This window comes from Beta vulgaris, chromosome 8 (genome assembly GCF_026745355.1).
Source record: "Beta vulgaris subsp. vulgaris cultivar EL10 chromosome 8, EL10.2, whole genome shotgun sequence".
Classification (NCBI taxonomy): Eukaryota; Viridiplantae; Streptophyta; class Magnoliopsida; order Caryophyllales; family Amaranthaceae; genus Beta; species Beta vulgaris.
This window is the reverse complement of record NC_079209.1, coordinates 53439985-53450520: the sequence shown is the minus strand read 5'-3', so window position 1 is coordinate 53450520 and position 10536 is coordinate 53439985. Positions and strand designations below refer to the sequence as shown.

General features: G+C 31.3%; 1 protein-coding gene across 2 annotated transcripts; it reads right to left on the bottom strand.

The window, feature by feature from the left end:
* Window positions 1-892: 892 nt before the first annotated feature.
* Window positions 893-10260, bottom strand: LOC104901803 (reticulon-like protein B21). 2 transcript variants are annotated; one of them, XM_010689418.4, is made up of 9 exons: window positions 8899-10253; window positions 8733-8798; window positions 8500-8602; window positions 8299-8373; window positions 8062-8212; window positions 7269-7338; window positions 5321-5386; window positions 3673-3795; window positions 893-1333 (listed from the first exon to the last, which is right to left on the bottom strand). In XM_010689418.4, exons 1-9 carry the CDS (start codon window positions 10007-10009, stop codon window positions 1158-1160), a joined length of 1941 nt encoding a protein of 646 aa, XP_010687720.2. In that variant the 5' UTR covers window positions 10010-10253; the 3' UTR covers window positions 893-1157. The 2 variants fall into 2 exon arrangements, with proteins under 2 accessions (XP_010687720.2, XP_048490724.1); XM_048634767.2 differs by lacking the exon at window positions 3673-3795 and having other exon boundaries at window positions 8899-10260.
* Window positions 10261-10536: the final 276 nt, after the last annotated feature.

Here is a 10536-nt window from a genome sequence, read left to right as displayed (position 1 = left end):
ATTCCCATCCTTTAACATGAATGAAACTAATAGAATTAAACTCATTACTCAAAGCAAGCACATCTCCTAAAATAAAGTCTAGATCCGAGAAAAAGAGCACATCCTTAGTTAATCTCGTGGTGACAACTTGTGAGTCCGACTCCACCAAAACATCCCTCAAGCATGAGCCTTAGCCAACCGCACTGCCAAGTGAATCGCTTTGCATTCCGCTATCTCTGGAGGCCACCAAGCTCGATACCTTCTAACGGCAGAAAAACAAACCTTCCCATCTGAGCCACGGGCGACAACACCTAGTCCGATCCATCCATCATCTCCAACACACACGTCAGCATTAACTTTAATCACACCAGTGGGTGGTGCGCACCATTTAGTGGAGCTTGCTGCTCGGGCTTGCTTCACCCCCACCATAAATGCATGTGGTATACAATGCAAATTCATCACTCTGCCTCCCTGCTCGTTGGGCTATGATTATGGATGCAAAGCAATGGCGAGAGATATTGAGCAGGAGGAGTTTTGTGATACCTTGGTGAGATGGGAGGCTCTCGATAAAAAAAGATGGTGCAAAACGGATGTTTTTTAGCATGGAATGTGTGGGCCGAGAGGAATGGCTATGTTTTCGAAAACAAATCTCAACCGCTAGCCATAAATAACTTATTTAATAAGAAGATTCAAGCTAAAATTACATAGTGATTACATTGCATTTAAATAATTTAACATGCCGATGGTTAACTATGGTTTTAGACCTAAAATAGTTACAAAAGTTTAAATGGGTAAGATAAAGTCCCTTACAAATAGGGGGGAAATTGGGAAAATTAAGTGAAACTCGCTCCCATATTAATCTTTGGGATCGGAAGTGATGCCAACACTATTAGGCAATATTGAGTACATATACTAAACATCTAAAAAATAGAGGACAAATCATGTTTTCTAAAATAGAATAAATACGTGACGAGTACTTTATAGTTATTGGGACACATTTACAGGTTAAAAAAAGGATTGGATCATGACATTGTAGGTAATAATACTATAACAGTGAAGCTAGGAATTAAACTATATATATGTGATAGATCTAAATATGTTGAGGTGTTTTTCCTAAATCTAACAATATGGTTACAGAGAAAGTGCTAGCTCAACATCTTATATTCAAAGTATTTTGATCAGAAGCTCTTCTTTTCTTTCTTTTGATCTAATGAAGCTGGTACTCTTCCTCGCTCTCTTGCTAAATGTCGTCTTGTTTGCACACTGTGTAATCTTGTTTGTTCTTTGACCTCAACAAAATCATCAGTGGTCAAAGATTGTTGATAATATCGAAAAGCCACAAACAATATGAAGGCTGCATCAAATCAAATTCAACCTGTCAATCTTGGCAATTGGCATGTACAAACTCATATCTTACCAAATTAGCGTTTTTAGTCCATATTTTTCAAAGACAAGCATATCATCTAGTTTTTTTACCCACTTTCCTTTTTCGAAGTATCTTATTAGGGTCTGTTCTCCCCATCTTATTTTTAGTTCAGTTCAGTTCAGCTCAGCTCTAATAAGTTCAGTTCAGTTCAGCTCAACTCCAATAAGTTCAGTTCAGTTTAGTTCAACTCAGCTCCATTCTTTTATAATCATTTTGTTAAATATTATTATTATGTTGGTATAATTTATTTTACTAATTACTCTTATTATTATTATTATTATTATTATTATTATTATTATCATTATTATTATTATTATTATTATTATTATTATTATTATTATTATTATTATTATTATATTATTATTATTATTATTATTATTATTATGTGTTGTGTTGTTGTTGTTGTTGTTTCTATATATTATTTTGTTTATTATACCTTTACTCATTATTATTACTATTATTATTAGGAGGAACATGGTTTAGGTCAAAGCACAAACAAACCCATTTTTTTAGCCCATAAACCAATCAAATCGCGTCAATACGTTTTATGATGTAATTTTCGCGGTCCAACCCAATCATTATTTTTATTACTAAATATTTTTTTATATTATTAAATCTAATTATTAAAATAGTAATATTAATTTACTTCTTAGATATTATTGCTATTATATATCATCATCAAGTATTAATATATTAATACAAATAATATAAAATAATTATTATTAATTATCATTATTATCATTAATTATTATTATTATTATTATTATTAATTTATGATTATTATATTATTTATTTATAACTATCATTTAAAAATATCCAAAATACTATTATTATTATTATTATTCATTATTATTACTTATCATTATAATTATTATTTAATATTCATATTATTATTGTTTAAAATATTATTTATATATTTATAACATTCAATTTAATTCAATTCAATTTAATTTAATTCAATTCAATTCAATTCAATTCATTCAGTTCAGTTCAGTTCAGCTCCAATAAGTTCAGTTCAGTTCAGCTATTTTATGCCGAAGAGAACAAACCCTTAGTTTACCTAAATTTTTTTGCTATTTCTAGAATGATGCTATCAAGAGTTTATCTTGTAAAAGACCACCTACTTTTAAACTAAAACTAGTTATTATGCCCGGGCTACGCCCCGGGTAAGAAAATTTTCATTTATTAATATTATAAATTAAGATGATAACACTAAATATTATTTGGTCTAGTGTTTAAGTCTTTAGTATATGTTCTTGAGGTCTCGGGATCAAAACCTATACTATGCAATTTCTTTTTTTTTTAAATTGTTGTGGATTACATGGAGTAAAACTCCCTTAGGGAGAGTGCCACGTGGCACCGTTTCTTGTGTGTGCACGTCTTTTAATATATTAGTATAGATTAGGCAATGGTAAGCGCAATATTAAAAAGAGAATTAACCCAATAATGATTAGGATAATTTCTTTCAATGACTAGTTTAATCCATTTGGTGGTTAGGCCTACTTTTATATTAAAATTAAACAGTCTCTCTTAATAATTTTTGTACTATCAATTGTTTATTATTATTATCTTTTCACTCTATTTTTCGTGACCCATATAACCTAAATACAATATGCCATTAAATTACTCCCTCCGTCCCATAATATAGTGCTTGTTTCTCTTTTACACGGTCTTCAAGACGTAACGTTGACCTTTAATATATTTAATTCCGTATTAATAAAAAATATAAAAAGTTGATATTATGAAACTGCACATTGAGACGAATATAACAAGATCCCACGTGAATATTTTTTTTTTATATATACAAATGAAAATATTTGGTCAAAAATTTTAAAGTTTGACCCACCAAAAATGAAGTAGGCATTATTGATAGAGTATAAATCTATTCCTGGGGCCTCAACCATCAGCTTAAGTTTTTGGTTGAGTTGGTCCTTTGACATGGTATCAGAGTCAGTGTGACATAAAGGTCACGGGTTCGAATCTCATCACCCCTTCATTGCTAAGTGGAATATTTAGCGCATCCACACTTCAAGCCCAAAGGGCTCTTGTCCTTTGACAATTATATTATAGTTTATCTTTCTTTCTATAACCCACATGTTTATTTTTCTTAAGATTTTGCGCAAAAAAAAAATGAGTGAACTAATAAAACCGAAGTCCGAAGAAAGTGCATCTTACTCAAACCTAATAATCCTCTTAAAGTCTTAATTTGACTCATATTCATAGGCCATGCTTTGAGGAGAAGAAAGAGAAAAATGACGAGACCTTACCTGCCCAAGCGCGAGCAACTACCGAAGAATAATTCCAGACGAGCGTGAAAATAGTAAATGCTAAAGCTTTTTTATGTGAGCATGACTCCCATGCATCTTGAAAACGCCTTACCCAAAATTTACCTGAACATGTAAAGTAGTTACGATATGTAAGCCATTTACTTTTCTTTATATAAATATAAAATGACTGCTAAACTAGTAGGGAATAGGGATAGCACATGCAAATTGCAAGTGCCACGAAATTAAGTGTTAGAAGTTATCATGTTAAGTTTTAGTGAGAACCAGAGAAAATGGCTCAACTTTGATTATAAATAAACAAATGTGTACAACTTTATAGGATTCTTTTATGTTTAGGAAAGTATCATGCTAATTTTTAGAGAGAATTAGAGAAAACTACTTTTTTTTTTTTTTGAAAAGAATTGGAGAAAACTACTTATTTAGCTTTGATTAGAAATCAACAAACCTATATAACTTAAATTTGCCTAAACTCGTTAATCATATACGATACCAATTAGGAAACAATTAAGAGTGTGTTCGGCAACAATAGTTGTAGTAGTAGCTTTTAGCTGTGCTGTTGGCTGTTAAATAGCTGTTAGTGGTTGGTGTGTAGCTGTTAGTTGTTAGTTGTTAGCTGTCAAGTAGCGGCATAAGATATTGATGTTTGGTAAAAGAAACTGTCAAAGTAGTTGTTTACAAATAATTAATTAAAAACTCAAACAAAACTTTAATATATAATTTATGCACCACTAAAGCTAAAGCTACAAATTGTAGCTTTTCACAAATACTACTAAAACACTACTTGTAACACTAAAAGCTACTTACACCACTACCTTGCCAAACACTATTATTTTTCTTAATTAGTGTTTTGACCTAGTCAAGACACTAAAAACTACTTAAAAAACTTGTGTCGAACACGCCCTAAGTACATTTTCCAAAACATCCATGAATCCTATTAAATATAGAATTTCTAACATAAAGAAAGATTAAATAGCAAATTTTTTGTTACCAAATAAAAATAGGAAGAATATTTTAATAAGTCCACTTATATTGTCGCATATTTTTTTTTTTAGCTTACTCTTTGTTATCTTGTTTAAAGGAATAATATGATATATACGCTTTAAGGCTTTGTTTGATCCAACTTATTTTTACTTATCTTATCTTCTTATATGAACTTATCTTATCTGAACTTATATTCTAATTTATTGCGTATTTGGGTTGCCTAACTAGTTAACCCATTTTATTCAACTTAATTTATCTTTTCTTATCTTATCTTTTATTCTTTTCCTATCTAATATTATGTTATTTGAATTATCTTATCGTATGTTTTATGAAATACAGTAAGTTAAAATAAGTTGAACAAAATCGAATTTAAGACTGCTAAAAAGTTAAAAATATTAATATTAAGCAATGAATAAACATAAAGTTTATTAATTGACGTGTGATTATGTCATAAATATCTAAATCAAAACTATTTAAAAAAATATATTTAATATTTATATGCAATTTTTTTAAAAAAGATTATATGCAATTCTTAAAATTACATATATTAAAATCCTTAATTAAAATTATTTGTTATCTAATCATACTCAATATGCGTGAACTATACTACTCTTATCAAGGATTGAAAGGTATAGATTGGAAATATTACCGTATGCAGTAACGTGAGAAGAATAGGAAGAACAAAGTTTTGGAATGACGAAAACTCCAAAAAAGCCTGCGCAAATCCAGATGCAACCGTTAGTTTATTTCAGTATTCGTAAAGCAAAAGGTAAAGCCATTTCAGTTTACAGACACGTTTCAGTATTCGTAGTACTGCTATCACTAACTACTAGGTAACATAACGTGTCTTATCAGCATCTGGAATCTCCAAGTTTGTGCATTAATCTCCCTGTCTATACCATATTTTCACTATCGAAAAAACTTTATCTACCTAGTGGGTTAACAACTCGTTACTAATAGAAATAAATAAATAATGGAATCCAACTCATCGATTCTAATAGTGTTTTAATGCTCTATTTCTAGTGAGTTAACTACCCATCGAGTAGATGTAGCATTGTGCTTTCACCATATAATCAAAACTCATTGCATTTGTAACAAACGGGTTATGCTATATACAGTATTTATGATTGTATATAAGATATAAATACATCACTTGAAATGAAAATTAGTTATAAATTTATGATAAAAAAATTTGCATTAATTTATGTACTACCTTCGTTTTTTATTATGTGCAACGATTTGACATAAAATAGTGAGGAAAAATGTTTAATCGTTGCAAATAATAGAAACACAGAGGTAATATCAATGATCAGTTAATGCTTGTTTTTTTTTTTTTTTTCATTTTTAACTTCTTGTATGTAGCTCTTAAGGCTGCATTTAGCTTTTCCTTATACTACTAATCAGTTTCTTTATTACACTAGAATAAAGATTGACCTAATTGATTGGATGTCATCCTTTCATTCCTGTGATAAGAGTCCAATTCTTACCCCTTACAAAGTGAGATCTTTAATTCCCCCCTCTCTCCCTTTCATGTAAAGGATATTCATCTTACCTTTATAAATTTCTTTTTTTAATTTCATATTTAATTATCTAAGCCTTTCTGTTTTTAAAATTGGCCTACGATGATTAGATACATACTTTAAAAGAGTTATTAGGGAAAGATAAAAAAACAAATTAATCAAATAACTTTTCTTTTGAGGGGAAATTTCGAATAACTTAAATGCTAGTTAGAGAGAGCATTTGGAAATATTATTATCAATTCGACATTTTAACGGCTTACTTTCTAGAATTATTTTTATGTAGTTCCAATCTACATGATGCAAGTATTAATAAATGAAAATATTTATATATGAGATGATAAATCGTTCATAATAAGCGGGTATTAATGTATCATTAGTTATTACTCGGGCTAAGCATCAGTAAGGAAAATTTTCATTTATTAATATTATACTTTAAAATGACAACACTACACTATGTAATTTCTAACCTTTTTACTATATATGGATTAAAACATTCTTAGAGAAAGCGACATGTGACACCGTTACTTATTTAAAAACGCCTTTTAATATATTAGTATAGATTCTATCGCTATGTAAAATTAACGATTCATTATTCCTCGTATTTACATTTCCTAACGTAGCCCGTTGAAATGCGTGAGAGATTTGGGCTTGAAATGCGTAAATAACATACATAGGAGTAAATGAGTAATTAAACTAGTAGTACTGCTGTAGTACTTGGTACTAGGAGTATTAAACTTGCTGACTGCAGCTAAACTAAAGATACCCAAACATTGCGGGTCAACTAATTGTTGCCAGTCTTTTTATTCCTTTTTCTTCTTGACATCAGTCATTAGCTAATTGTTGCCAGTCACTATCACTAGTAAACAATTATACCAAATATATTTTAGTCTAGTGGTTAAAATTAAGGTGCTGTGAATAATATGTCATATATTAGATTTGAATCTCTCACTCACTTTTTTTGTACTTTATACTGTATTCGTGACTCATATAAATAAAAAAACTAGTAAAAAATTACAGAAGGTTGTTCATCCACCTAATAAATTAGTACTTCTAAAGATAATTAATGATAGTACTTACCAAGCTTCATCATTTTCCATATAGTGATGGAGCTCCCACACCTTGCCAAGACAAACAGCACCACAGCCAACTACAATTTCATTTTCACATGGTGAGCCCATGTTTTTCAAGAAAAATATATTAATTTTCCTAAATAAAAAAAATTTAGCATGTACAAGTAAAAATTGTTATTGCAAAAACAAATGTTGAGACAAATCATTTAAGATCTCATATAATCGTTTTTCCTTTTATAGATGGTTAAAGTGTAGTATATAAATAGTGTTAAAGTCAAAATTAGTTGAACTAAAAAAAGGAGGAAATAGTGACTAACAAGTACAATTAGTCTATTACTACCAAAGTACTCCACGCGTCTCTTATTAGTTTACTCATTTTTCATTTTTAGTTGTATCTTAGTTTTATGGACCCCACTAATTTTATATTATATATATATTTTTGATGAGAAAAGAAACACTTGGTCTACCTCGAGAAGACGAGAATAAGACCAACCTACATCATCCTTAATCCTTACCGATGATGGAAATTATTATCTTTTATATAAAACATTATTTCTCTATTTGTCACCATTCTTATCTCTTGGACCACACTAAATTAATTGACACTTTTTGTTTCTCTTTACTAGTCACATACTATTTCTCTTAGACTCGATTTCCAAAAAAAAATGAGTAAACTAAAAAGAGACGAAGGGAGTACTAGTATTACCTTATATAGGCAAGGGCAAAATATGAGAAGATTAAATCAAGTAAATTCATAAGAAGATTAAATCAAGTAAAATTAATTGGGGAGTAAATAGTACCTTCATAGTAGTGACAGGATCTCCAGTAAAAAGTGCTCTCAGCTTCAGCAGAGATTCATTCAAATAAGGAAGAATCAATTTCACAAATCGAATCGCTTCTTCTTCTCCCCAGACACAATTTTCGGTTTGATCTTCGCTTCTCATGACTCCTCTGTTTCAAAATTAGAAAAATATCAGTACATAAAGCACACCCTCGTTTTTTAATGCAAATTTTCTCGATGTAAAAAACACAAGTACCTGTTCATAAATGACTTGTAGAGAAACACGACGGCAAGATAGACCAAACTTAAATAGGAGGCAACTGAAATGAAGCTACAATTGCAACAAAACTTAGTTCAGCTAAGAGAAAATCTTATCATCCAATTCCGAATTTCCGATCCCAAATCTTTTTATATGTATATGTATATGTATATGTGTATGTATGTAAAACAGACTAACCTGAAATTGAAGTCTTTTGCATAAGAGGATGAGATTATAATGAAAGTTCCGAATCCGAAAATGAATGCTGATCTAGATACATCTCTCCACATCACTAAATCCACTGAAGGATCAAGGGAGGGAACAACAAATTAATCTGAATATCAGATTATATCGAAAAAGATCATCGGAGTTGACAGCAGATAGCACAAATAAGTAAAAGTAGTTCAAAACAAGATAAGTGATGAAGTCACCTAAAGTCTGAAGTTTGCTATATGTTTCAGGGGTTGCAGAGATATTAGATTCATACAACACCTCTTCTGAAAAAACACACATTATTATTAGTACAAGGAAATTAGGAGCGCATGATCTGATATGAAGCTTCTAATTATGCAAAAAAAATTAGTAGTAAGTGCTTACGCGCTGTGGTGGTAGGAGAAGAGGAATTGAGGGTTGGTTTGTTGTGGACGGATCTGACTGTAGTCGACGATGATGATGATGAAGATAAACGACGAGGGGTTAGAGTCGATTTCGAGAGGCCGAGGCCTTGATTGGAGTTAGTGAATGAAGGACTTACTACCTTCTTAGACTTGATTTGTGTGTTTTTCTTAAAGGTATCAGTCTGAATCAGCTGATCATCATCGCAGCATGTTTCTTTATTGTTGTTTGTATCATCAACCTTGTTTATTTGGCCTTTATCCACATGATCTTCCTCTGTTTCACAAGCATTCGCTCCTGCTGTCAATTCCGGCTCAGCTGCCTTTTGTGTATCATCACTCTGGTTACTATTGTTTTCGTTTCTGAGTTTTTCTTCTTGTTTTTCTTGTTGCTGCTCTGGAGACGGAGATGAATTGGAATGAGTCACTAGATCTTGGACATTGGTGGTATCATTAATATGGTCGAGATGGATCTTGGTTTGATTATCCAAATTCTCTGAATTTACCTTCCTCAATTCACTCTCGATGCTTGAACCAGCCTTAACTGGTTCAGATCTCGTCTTCTTCAGTTTCTGAATAGACGAAGGAGACAGAGAAGAAGAATGACTAGTCGTCCTTAGGTTGTTAGATCTTATTCTAATTCTACTACTACGACTACTACTGCTACTAATACTATCTTGATTGAGGCTTTTGTGATCAATGTTTTCGCGATTGCAATTCGAGTCTGTAGAATCAGAATTGCAACTCTCTTGGACTTGGAGCTGCTCCTCATCTAGTACTAATTCACAATTTTCCGTCGCAATGGCGATCACAGCAGTAGTGTTGTCTAAATTAGATTCAGAATTCCAAGTCTTCCGTTTTGCAGCAGCACCTATCTTATCACTTGTAACTTTAAGCTGCTTGGATTGAATTTCATCATTAGAGTTCATTTCTACTTCCTCATTGATCACATCAATACCACCACTACTACCACTACCACTACCACTACGACGCTTTGTTTTCATTCTCATCTCTTCAACTGATCTCGCTGCCGTTGCTAATTTTGGCAACCTTGTCGTCGTTGTCGTCGTCGTCTTTCTCTTACCACTTTCCATTATTCAGTCCTTTTGCTCCACTTTCCCTTGTTGGATAAAAGGAAACGTTTTTGTTTATACAAGTAGTTGGATACTTGAGTAGGACAGTAGAGTTGGAGTATCTGAGTATTGTATTAGTGTATCTGTGTTTTGGGATTCCCTTCTCTCTCTCTTCTTCCCTTGCATTTAAGTTTAAGATCAGACCATGATCACATTGCAAATCATGTTTTGTATAAGGGTCCTAGCAAGCCTTATTATATACTCCTAGTCCTTTTTTATTGGACTGAATTAGATTAATTTCACTTTTTTTTTTTGTCAAAGTTAACAATGCTATGCTATATGTAATCATTAATAAGCTGGGTGTTCTAACTTTCTCTCTTCTCTAAGGGAAAAGCCACTCACATTTACTCTCTCCAATCTTTATTAGTTTACCCGTTTCTTTTACATAAAGTTTTAGGAGAAACAATGTTATGAGACATAGAAAGAAAGAAAAATTATTATTTTATGTTGAAGTTGAATGAATGTGTGATGGAACGTTAGTAATCCCG

Bases quoted from the DNA above. Each gene is read 5' to 3' on its own strand.
- LOC104901803 (XM_010689418.4), bottom strand. From the start codon at position 10,009: ATGGAAAGTGGTAAGAGAAAGACGACGACGACAACGACGACAAGGTTG. The intron at 7,339-8,061 runs GTACTATTTACT...ATGAAATTGTAG, and splicing joins ATCCTGTCACTACTATGAAG to TTGGCTGTGGTGCTGTTTGT. The intron at 5,387-7,268 runs GTAAGTACTATC...GGATTTGCGCAG, and splicing joins ATGGAAAATGATGAAGCTTG to GCTTTTTTGGAGTTTTCGTC.